The 11,621-nt window shown below is 39.5% G+C and overlaps 1 protein-coding gene across 1 annotated transcript; it reads left to right on the top strand.

The window, feature by feature from the left end:
* Window positions 1–5,901: 5,901 nt before the first annotated feature.
* LOC138893745 (uncharacterized) lies at window positions 5,902–11,106 on the top strand. The gene is made up of 5 exons (XM_070178404.1): window positions 5,902–5,980; window positions 9,442–9,506; window positions 9,698–9,982; window positions 10,315–10,476; window positions 10,585–11,106. Exons 1-5 carry the CDS (start codon window positions 5,902–5,904, stop codon window positions 11,104–11,106), a joined length of 1,113 nt encoding a protein of 370 aa, XP_070034505.1.
* The last annotated feature ends 515 nt before the right edge of the window (window positions 11,107–11,621 follow it).

Genomic DNA, 11,621 nt, shown 5'->3' with positions numbered 1-11,621 from the left:
TGATTTAGGATTCGATCTTTATCATTTGGAATTGTTTCCTTGGGCTTTATTTGATGTATTTGAGTTGCTTTTGGTAAGTTTTGAGCCGATCGAAGGTCTCTACGCGCATGATGGCATTCTTGGAGCATCGTTTGGCTTGCTCGGCATTGATATTTGCTTGTTCGAGGTAAGTAACTATTCTAATCTTGGAGCTGAGGGAATGAAACCCCGAAATACGTGTTATGTGATTTGTGTTGAGGTGACGCACATGCTAGGTGACGGGCGTGTGGGCATGCACCATGTGAATTGGGACTCTGTTGTTTCCATGGCACTGTATAGTGGCCCTATTTTGTTGATATCCGTGTTTTCACCATGTGATAAAGTAAATGAGCTGTCAATCATGCTAGATATCATGTTTAGGCTTTATGCCGATACTGTTGGGACCCATAGTGGTCGTTTCTTGCTATCATCTCACTGATTTTATTGATATTTCGTACTCAGTCATATTCATGCATTCATATCATATCTTAGTCTCAGTTGTTATTTATTGGTACATCATATCATTGTCGGGCTAGTTTCATGACATTGTGAGCCCGTGAGTGAGACTGGAGAGATTGATGACTGAGTGAGGCCGAGAGCCTGATTATGAGTGACAGTTATAGGATCGGGCTGCACGCCGCAGCATCCTATATTAATTTATGCCTGGATCTGGCTTATGATAGCGCTTGGGCTGTAGGAGCCCCTCCGGAGTCTGTATACACCCCCAGTGAGCGCGAATGATATTATTAAGGTATGGATTTCCCTGGACATGGATTTGTTCGAAGTACTTGATACCTGGAGATGGATTTCTCCACAGGGTTGGATTGCCCTTTTTCCTCGGTACTGGATGACTTATAGTCAGTATTGTATATGTTATGGGATGGATTTCCCTGGGCCATATACAGTACCATGTGGTTGAGCATGATGAGTGGAAAGTGTGAGACAGTGAGATTGAATACTCCGAGAGTGTAAGTACATGGTTCATCTCTGAGATACATGGAACTGACATGCACACATGACATATAAGCATAGAGATGCATTTTTTCTCATGTTGTACGGTATCACGTCATTCATGAATTTTTCCACACATTGATATGTGGGCATGGAGAGGTATTTTACACTTGCTATCTGGAAAGAAAATGAAACGTCTAATTTATTGTGGAAAGGATTTTTGGAAAAATTTATGGTTTTCAAATTATCTCATATTTTACGACGATTTCGGTAAATGATTTAAGTTTTCACTAATATTCTTGAAAAGTGGAACTATTTTCGGAAAACTATGAAAAAGCTCAGCATTTTTATCTCTGAGTTACTTTCTTATTTTTATGCTCTACATTGTTATGAACTGCTATTGGTTATTGGTGTTGGATCGGACCTATGTTTCAGCTCGTCACTGCTTTTAACCTAAGGTTAGGTTTGTTACTTACTCAGTACATGGGATCGGTTGTACTGATACTACACTTCTACATATTGCGTGCAGATGTTGGCTGATGTTGTTGTTGTGCTCGATAGTTGCCGGATTTGAAGATGTACATGCGTTCCTATTGTAGCTGCCTCTTGTTCATGGTAGCCTTAGATTTATCAAAACTCTGTTTATGTACTTTTCAAACAGAAGATGTATTTACTTCATATCAGCTTTGTAAATTCTATTCTTAGAAGCTCATGATTTGTACTACCAGTTCTTGAGGAATGTATAAGATTAAGATATTTCAACACTTAATTGCTTTATAAATTGTTATTGGAATCGGTTAGTGGTTAATTGGCTTACCTAGCAGATTGGGTTAGGTGCCATCACGACTACACGAATTTTGGGTCGTGACATTCAAGTACTGGAATATTTTCTCATTACCTGCCTAAAGGACGTAATATATATTATGAAAGCTCATAATTTTTCGAGGGGAGTCAGTGATTTATACCGTTAGACCTTCTTCATCAAATAGTCCTGTTACATTCCCCTCATTACCTTGTCTCACATAGAGCAAATATCACCAATAAATATTTCATACTAATTGGAGATGAAACTTGTTAGCCATGAAACGATAACAACCTTGCAATATTTGTGGGGTCCATCTCATCAAAATAGGCATGTGCCTATGAAATAAAACCTGGCTGGCAACTCTTTCCTGGAGCTAAAGTTTGGAAATAAGTGGAGGAGATTAATACATCTCCTCTAGTATTCTTGGAGGCTACGTATGTTGCTCCTATAAAAGGAAGAGCTCTCTCACTTCTTAAAACACACCAAAAAATAGAGAGAAGTAACAAAAGTTAGAGAGAGTAATCCACATATCGTAGTCTGTGAGATAAATACTGAGTGTGAGTAATATTATAGTGAGATAATTAAAATAAGGAGTATTATTTTCTTTCGAAGTTATAGTAGTCTCTTGACACTACAAAGTTGTAATATTATAGTGGTAATATTGCTCCGCTCGAGTATTGTATTTTACCCCGTTAAAAAATTTGGTATATTTGTTACTCTCTTGTATTATTGTTATTTATCTTGGATATTATTCCTAAGCATTATTTTTTCAACAACATGGTATTAGAGCCATGTCAAATAATGGTCCGTTATTTTTTCAGTACCCCCGTCTCATAAAAGATAATTATGAGAAATGGTTTCTACGCGTGAAAGCCATTCTTGGCTCCCAGGATATGTGAGAAATCATAGACAAGGGGGTATGCAAAACCCGATAATGAGGAAGCTTTGCCTCAAAATAAAAAAGATGTCTTGGCAAAGACAAGTAAGAAAGATCAACAAGCTCTCACGCTCATCCACTAATGTTTGGATGATGCCATGCTTGAAAAGGTGACAGATGCTACCACTCAAAGGAAGCTTGGGAGATTTTACAAAATTCTCTCCAAGGAGTTAACAAGGTGAGGAAAGTAAAACATCAAACTCTAAGGGCTGATTTTGAAGTTTTGAAAATGAAAGAATCCGAATGCATTTCGGATTATTGTTCAAAAGTGAAGGCTATTGTGAATCAATTAAGAAGATACGGGGAGGACATAAAAGATGTCCGTGTAGTAGAAAAGATCCTTTCCACTTTAACACCTAAATTTGATTTTATGGTGTGTGATATTGAGGAGTCTAAAGATTTAGACTCTATGATGGTGAAGCAATTGGAGGGTTCTTTACAGGCCCACGAAGAAAAGATCAAAAGGAGACAAGAAGTGCCATTGGAGCAACTTCTTAAAACTCAGGCATCTTTCAAGGATTATAGAGGTGAAAAGAGCTATCAAGGGAATGGACGAGGATGAGGCCGTGGCAGTCATGGAAGAAGAAGAAGTAATGGTAACAAATTCAACAATGAAGTTAGAATCCACCAAACATTCAGAGGTCGTGGTCGTGGACAAAGAGGAGGAAGAGGACGTGGCTACAATCAAGAAAATAATGGGCAAAGGTATGACAAATCAAAAATTGAGTGTTATAATTGTTATAAATTTGGCTATTACTCTTGGGAATGTCGTAGCAATGTTGGAGAGAAAGCTAACCTTCTTGAGAACAAGAAAGAAGAAGATGAGTCGACATTATTATTGGCACTCAAGGAAAAAGATAGGGATAATTGTAGCTGGTGGTATTTGGACAATGGAGCAAGCAATCATATGTGTAAATGCAAAGATAAGTTTGTGGATATAAATAATACGATGAGAGGTAATGTGTCCTTTGGAGATACCTCAAAAATTCAAATCGAAGGAATAGGTACGATTATGATCTCCTATAAAAATGGTGGCCACAAGTTAATTCAAGATGTTTATTATGTGCCAAAATTTAAAAAATAATATTTTGAGTCTGGGAAAACTTCTTGAAAAGGGATATGCTATTCACATGAAAAATATGCATCGTTGGCTTAGAGATACAAGTGGAATTCTAATTGCTAAAGTGTAAATGGCAAAGAATAGACTGTTTTCTCTGTATCTTAAGACAATTGATGCAAAGTGTTTTAAGATTAATGTGCAAGATAAATCATGGTGTTGGTACATGCAATTTGAGAACTTGAATTTTGAAGTGCTCAAATCATTATGAGAAAAGAACATGGTGCGTGGCATACCATCAATCAACCATCTCAATCAATTGTGTGAAGCTTGTCTTCTTGGAAAATATGTAAGGAGGAGTTTTCCGAAGGTCAAGATCAGCCATGCCACTCCAACTTGTTCACACTGATATGTGTGGGCCAATCAATCCACATTCTTTTGGTAAAAGTAAATACTTTTTTCTCTTCATTGATGACTTTAGTAGAAAGACTTGGGTTTATTTCTTAAACTAAAAATCTGAAGTTTTTGCTGCTTTTAAAAATTTCAAAGTACTTGTGGAGAAAGAAAGTGACTATGAAATAAAAGCTTTAAGGTCCGATAGAGGAGGCGAATTCACTTCAAAAGAATTTAATGACTTCTGTCAATCTCATGAAATCCGTCGCCCTCTAACGGTAAATTATTCTCCCCAACAAAATGGGGTTACAGAGAGAAAGAATCAAATGATTCTTAATATGGCTAGATGTATGTTGAAAGCTAAAAGTATGCCCAAGGAATTTTGGGCCGAAGTTGTTTCTTGTGTAGTTTATTTGAATAACAGGTCTCTAATAAGAAATGTTAGAGATCAAACCCCTCAAGAAGTATGGAGTGGAAGAAAGCCAAGGGTTAAGAACTTGAGAATCTTTAGGAGCATAGCCTATGATCATGTGCCATAACAAGGGAGAGCGAAGCTTGATGATCAAAGTGTCAAGAATGTGTTTGTTGGACACGATTCAAGTTCAAAAGGCTACAAGTTATACAATCCAAGTAGCGGCAAAGTGGTGGTAAGTCGCGATGTTGAATTTGATGAATAATTGGCATGGAATTGGGAAGCTCAGGAAGAAACTTCATATGATTTTCTTCCATACTTTGGTGATGAAGAAAAACCAGAGACCATGGAACCTGTGCAGGATACAACTCCACCTCCTTCTCCAACCAATGTTACATCTCCCCCTTCTCAAGAAAGTTCAAATGAACAGGCGCAAAGGACGAGGAGTATTCAAGAGCTCTATGAGGAACCATAAGAAGTTACTAATTTTGATTTCTTATGTTGTCTCTTTGCTGATAGTGAACCAATGAACTTTGATGAAGCTATTACAGAAAAAAAGGTGGAGACAAGCCATGGAGGAGGAGATCGAGTCAATAGAGAAGAACAACACTTGAGAGTTAACAACTCTCCCCAAGGGACAACGAGCAATTGGAGTGAAATGGGTATACAACACAAAGAAGAATGTTGATGGATAAGTGGAGAGATACAAAGCACAACTTGTGGCTAAAGGATACAAGCAAAGTCAAGGCATTGACTATGAAGAAGTCTATGCACCTATTGCCTGCATGGAGACAATTTGTTAGTTGATCTCTTTAGCGGCGCAAATGAAGTGGAAGATCCATAAACTAGATGTCAAGTCAGCCTTCTTGAATGGCTATCTTGAAGAGGAAATCAATGTTGAACAACCACTGGGATTTGTGGTAAAAAACCATGAAGATACAGTATTGCAGTTGAAGAAAGCTTTATATGGATTGAAGCACGGCCCACGGGCATGGAATAGTTGCATCGACAAGTATTTTCAAGACAATGGGTTTACTCGTTGTCTCCATGAATATGCTCTTTACCTTAAAGTTCATACTAATGGAGATATCTTGCTTGTTTGTCTCTAGGTTGATGATCTTATTTTCACGAGTAATAAATCAAGTTTGTTTGAAGCTTTTAAGAAAGATATGTCCTATGAGTTCGAGACGGATGTAGGGCTCATGGCATACTACTTGGGCCTAGAAGTGAAGCAGATGGAGGATGGAATTTTTATCTCTCAATAAAGCTATACAAAAGAGATATTGAAGAAGTTCAACATGCTTGATTTCAACCCCGTGAACACGCTAATGGAGAGTGGGACAAAATTGTCCAAGTTTGATGAAGGAGAAAAAGTGGATCCCACATTTTTTAAAAGTCTTGCGGGAAGTTTGAGGTACTTGACTTGTACCAGACCAGATATACTCTTTGCAGTTGGAGTAGTAAGTCACTTCATGTAAGCTCCTTACTCCACTCACTTGAAAGTCGCTAGAAGAATTCTTCGTTACCTAAGAGGTACGATTGATTTTGGACTATTTTACTCTTCTTATAGTGATTTCAACCTTGTGAAATTTTGTGATAGTGATTATGTGGGAGATATTAATTATAGAAAAAGCACAACTGGTTTTGTGTTTTTCTTGGGTGATTCTGTTATTTTTTGGAGTTCAAAGAAACAATCAATTGTTACTCTCTCGACTTGTGAAGTTGAATATGTAACAGTAACATCCTGTGCATGTCATGCTATTTGGCTGAGAAGATTATTGAAGGATCTCAATTTACAACAGATTGAAGCTACGGAGATTTGTATTGACAATAAATCCGCACAAGCACTCGCGAAGAATCCAGTGTATCATGATAGAAGCAAGCATATAAATACAAGGTATCACTTTATCAGATAATGCATTTACAAGAAGGAAATCGACCTCAAATATGTTAAGTCTCATGATCAAGCTGCAGATATCTTTACAAAGCCTCTCAATTTTAAAGATTTTCAGATATTGAGATCAAGACTTGGAATGAAAAAGAAAAATCAAAATTAAGGAAGAGATTGTGGGGTCCATCCCATCAAAATAGGCATGTGCCTATGAAATAAAACTTGGTTGGCAACTCTTTCTTGGAGCCAAAGTTTGAAAATAAGTGGAGGAGATTAATACATCTCCTGTAGCATTCTTGGAGGCTACGTATGTTGCTCCTATAAAAGGAAGAGCTCTCTCACTTCTTTAAACACACCAAAAAGCAGAGAGAAGTAACAGAAGTTAGAGAGAGTAATCCACATATCGTAGTGTGTGAGATAAATAGTGAGTGTGAGTAATATTGTAGTGAGATAATTAAAATAAAAAAATATTATTTTCTTTCGAAGTTGTAGTAGTCTCTTGACAATACAAAGTTGTAATATTATATTGGTAATATTGCTCCGCTCGGGTATTGTATTTCAACTCGTTAAAAAATTTGGTGTCTTTGTTACTCTCTTGTGTTATTGTTATTTATCATGGATATTATTCCTAGGCGGGATATTATTTTCCCAACAATATCTCTAAAAATTTACCTGTGTTGAAATAATTATACTGATGAGAGAAATACATGTTTTATTAATTATTTCTCGTTGAGATAGCATTTGTTGAATTTATTTGATATATGTTTAGCTTTCTGTTCAGTTGCTAAAGATGATATATTATCATAGTTGAAAAGGTTAGTTATGATAGTTCGTAAACTTCAGTTATGTTTAGCTTTCTCTCCTGCACTTTCTTTTGTCTTTGTGTAAGTATTTTTCATCGCATGTTGTTGAAGGACGGATTAAATGTGAGCTAATAATGGTTATAAGTGAGTGTTTACCCGAAAAACGGATAGAGTTGAATTTGTACGTAGTTCTAAGGATATGTGGTATAGCTTGATACAAATCGTAAGGATAAATAGAAATATCAAATATGGATTGCAAAGAATGCAAAATAAACAAGGTTGGAAAGAAGATGATTTTTAGGACTAAGCACAGTGAATCAATTAATGAAGCTTAAAAGAATAATCCTTGAATATAGGAGAATATGGTGCTTGAATTACAATGTAAGCAAAAATTGCTCTCTACATAAATGTAGCCATCCTCTTTATAGTGGAAGATCCTACTTTAGATATAATTCAAAATACATAGTGAAAAACCCATGATTCCCTAATGTCCGTTGATATGTTCTCCCTTATTATGTTTGCAACGACTCTTGTCTGTGAGCTCGAGCTCGATCGGCCTTAGTGCTGGTCGATATTGCTTCTAGAGCTCGATGTGGACTCGGAATCAGGTGATGATTCGGGCTTGGTATCGGTTGGCGTCTGCCCCTTAAGCTCGAAATCATCTCATCATAGTTCGATTCGGACCCGAGCTCGATAGTGACTTCGAACTCGGTGTTTGACCTATATATGAAATCTGAAGCTCGTTCATACCATCTTCGGAACCCATCTCGATATTATGAAGTCTTTCTTTGATCCATTATGTTTCGACCTTGATCAATCGAATGAAGGCCGAAATCTATTTCGACTGTATACAGATAGTCCCTTCATTTCTCGGGAGGGATGTGGCGAGAAACGATATGATTTTCCAACGGCTCGATCAGATATACACTGACGTTTGAATCGATCCCGACCATGACGTACGTGATAGATGTCCCATCATTTTAGTTCACCATGGCATTTAATGTGTGTCAGACGATGGTCGGCCATCGCCGATATTGAACCGTCATTGCTTCAATCTATAAATAGCCTTTCCTTCCACCATTTATCACTTTTATGTCATCAATCTTCCGAATTTTCTAAGTTCCTTTTCGTCTCTTCTGAGTTTTTCGTCAGCAAATCTATGATTTTTACTGCAAATTCCTTCTCAAAACACCAAATACTCCCGTCCTTCGCTCACAGAGTTTTAGATGGCAAAAATATCCAAAATTGTTTCGCAAAAAGAGACCGCTTCTTCATCTAGACCTGCTGGTGGTGAGGATGTGGAAGAGCCCCGCCCTGAGGAATTTGTTCCAATAGGGTGCTCGACTGTAGGCAATTTTAAAATTGAAAAGCCTTCTCCGATACCGGGTCGGTGTGAGCCGATGTCGAGGTACCAATGTTCAATTATCGAGAAATTTCTCGAGAAAGTCATAAAAGAATGCAACTGGATAATAAACTCGTAGTAATCCCATCGCCTGATGAATCAATTACTACCCACGTCGAAGGGTTCTTAAGTGTTTACACTTATCCTTTCACGTTGGGTCATCTTGACCCCATCATCATTGGCTTCTGTAAGAGGTATGATGTGACCCTCGGCCAGATCCACCCTTCCTTTTGGAGGATAGTGATTCTTCTTCGATTTTTATCGAGCAAGATTGAGGGGCGTATCTTCACCCTCCATCATCTCATATGCCTTTATAGTCCCCGACTTTATTGAGGAGGGTTGATAAAGCTTGCTTGTCGAGCAACCAAAGCGCCATTCTCGAGCATAGATGAGATTCAGGATCGGGGTTAGATGGACCGTTTTGTTCGAATCAAAACCTTGGACCTGATCCCTACCGATGACTTGCCATTTTCCGAGAAATGAAATATGAGCCGTGAGTAAACGTTTCTCCTTGCCTGTTTTGATTTTGTGATTTCCTTTCATTTTGTTGATCCATTTTTCTTTTCTTATCACAGCCATAGCTCGGATGCCGGTCCTGATCCCGGATCTTATACAATGGGTTGAAGGTCTGGTGTTGCAGAGACCGTACTCCGAGCATGCTTGGGTCGAATTATCAATGGGTCGATGGGAGACCCGTAGTCATGGTAAATCTTTTTATAGATTTGTCTCCTTATCGATTTGTCTGGTAAATTTCCCATTTTCTCCTTTGTAGGACTCGGGAAAGATGTAGTTATGAGGCCCCCGACTGGTGATGAAGAATTTCCTGCCCTAAAGCAGGTAAAAGAAAGGAAGAGAAAAGACGTACCGAGCTCCCCAATCTTGGAAAAGAAAAAACCGGCTAAGAGATCTCAAAAGCCGAGGGGGGCTCCAGTGTCATGCCTTCGGAAGTGGTACGCCAATTAAGGGACGAGCCCGAAGAAGGAGCGGAGAATTTAGCCTGTGTACGGGCTAATGTTGTGATTCAACAGTCTTCCGATTTGATAAAAGCAAATCAGGGAAACATGGCCATAATCCCAGAACAAGAAGAAGCCGAGATTATACCTTCTCGGGAAGTAGAAGATATTTCAAGGAATGAGTTCGGGATAGTTTATATTAGTGGATCCCCTCAGATTTTGGATGCCATGATTCGAGAGGCCAGCATGTTGGAGGATCGGTCCTATGAGGGCATTCAGGAGTCGGCCGATATCCACGGTTTTCTGGAGGGGCTTGAGTCAAGTTCCTCAGAGGAGGTTACCGGTTTTGGTGGAATGCCGGTACCCAAAAAAGCATCGTGGTGCTGAGCCTTCATCAGTTCACAAACTGGTGGACCGATTCCCAGCCCCGAGTGTCGATCCCGACTGTAGGCAGAAGATAATGCTCTCCGTACCAGAGTATACCCAAATTCTTTCTCCCCCAGTGGGGATTACTAGTTACCTCCGGTCTTTGGTGACTGAAGAAGATCAATCAGTGATGAATGCGGGGGAGACTGCCTGTCTCTTCAACGAGGCCCAACATGCTTTGAATCGGGTAACTCTGATGGTTTCTTTGTCGCTTCTCTTACACTTAGAATTGCAGGTAACTCTAATATTTCTCCTTCTGTTTGTAGGCTTCGGTGTTGCATCATGAGGCCTTTATTCGAATTCGGGAGGAGCATGATGCTGAGGTTCGGAGCCTCACCGAGAAGAGTGAATCGTACAAGCTCCTCAGTGAAAAACTTCGAGCAGATTTGACAGCAGCTCGGGAAGAGCACGAGGATATGGTCAAGCAGGTATTCCGAATGTTCCATGACATTGAAGATGAAAAAGAGATAACCACTAACGATCCGATTCTGCAGGTTCGGCAGAGGATCGAGCAGATTGGACGGCTTAACTCACAGGTAGATGGGCTACTGGCCGAGGCAGAAGAATTTAAAAAGAGTATGGATATCCTTGCCTCGAAAAAGGAAGTCGTTCAAGCTCAGTTGGAGCTTTCTGATGCACAACTTCAATCTGCGAAAGAAAATGCTTCGGGGCTGATCGAGAAGATGAAAGATCTTCAGCATCGGTTGGATTTGGCCACTTCAAATAAAGAAGGTTTGGCTAATGAACATGATGTGGCCAGATCCGAGGTGATCGAGGCCAATAAAAGAGCCGATGCCAAAGTGGCTCAGCTCAGGATCGATGTTGAGGTTAACCAAGCCAAAGCCAAGAGCATGGTCGAACATGCAAAATGGCAAGCTCGGAGAGAAGCTCTCGAGGAGATCAGTGCTCAGGGCTTCGACGTTGGAGTCGAGATTGAAGTCGCCAGGGCGGAAGAGAACAAAGCTCGAAGGTTGGCCTTTCCTAAGGAGGACTCCGATGACTCGGGTGCGTCTGAAGATGAGGAAGATGCCGAAAACATGGCCTCCGATGAAGATTGAGCCATTAGGGCCTTAGGTAGTTTGTTGCGTTCTTTTGATACCGCTTTAGGTCTTTGTATAAAGAACTTCCTTTTGGCTGAGTTGCCTTTGTACAAATATTTGTAAATATAAATCTTTCTTTCTTTTGAAGCAAAATAGCCTTTTAAGCTAAATAGATAGTTTGAATTTTAATCACTGTTGCTTTTGGTCTTTGTGGGTAGTTCCCTTTGCTTTGTTGGGCTCGAATAGCCTTCAACCTTAAATGGTCAAGTGTTCGTTTGAACTCGAAATAATGAGTAACTTACTCGAAGTAATGTAGCCCACAGGCATTGATTGGTCGAGTGGGTGATTTGCCCGAACTCGAAGTAATAATTAGCCCGTAGACATTGATTGTGGTGGAGTGGGTGATTTGCCCGAACTCGAAGTAATAATTAGCCCGTAGGCTTAGTACTCGAGTGACTGATTTTAAAATCGAAGTAATGTAGCCCGTAGGCGTCAAGTGAGTGCTTGCTCGAACTCAGAATAAGAGTAGCCCG

This window comes from Nicotiana tomentosiformis, chromosome 6, assembly GCF_000390325.3.
Source record: "Nicotiana tomentosiformis chromosome 6, ASM39032v3, whole genome shotgun sequence".
In the NCBI taxonomy this organism is placed as follows: Eukaryota; Viridiplantae; Streptophyta; class Magnoliopsida; order Solanales; family Solanaceae; genus Nicotiana; species Nicotiana tomentosiformis.
The sequence above is the reverse complement of the archived record's forward strand: the minus strand, read 5'-3'. Positions and strand labels throughout refer to the sequence as shown.

Bases quoted from the DNA above. Each gene is read 5' to 3' on its own strand.
- LOC138893745 (XM_070178404.1), top strand. From the start codon at position 5,902: ATGGAGAGTGGGACAAAATTGTCCAAGTTTGATGAAGGAGAAAAAGTG. The intron at 9,983-10,314 runs GTACCCAAAAAA...TTCTGTTTGTAG, and splicing joins CCGGTTTTGGTGGAATGCCG to GCTTCGGTGTTGCATCATGA. The intron at 10,477-10,584 runs GTATTCCGAATG...CTTAACTCACAG, and splicing joins ACGAGGATATGGTCAAGCAG to GTAGATGGGCTACTGGCCGA.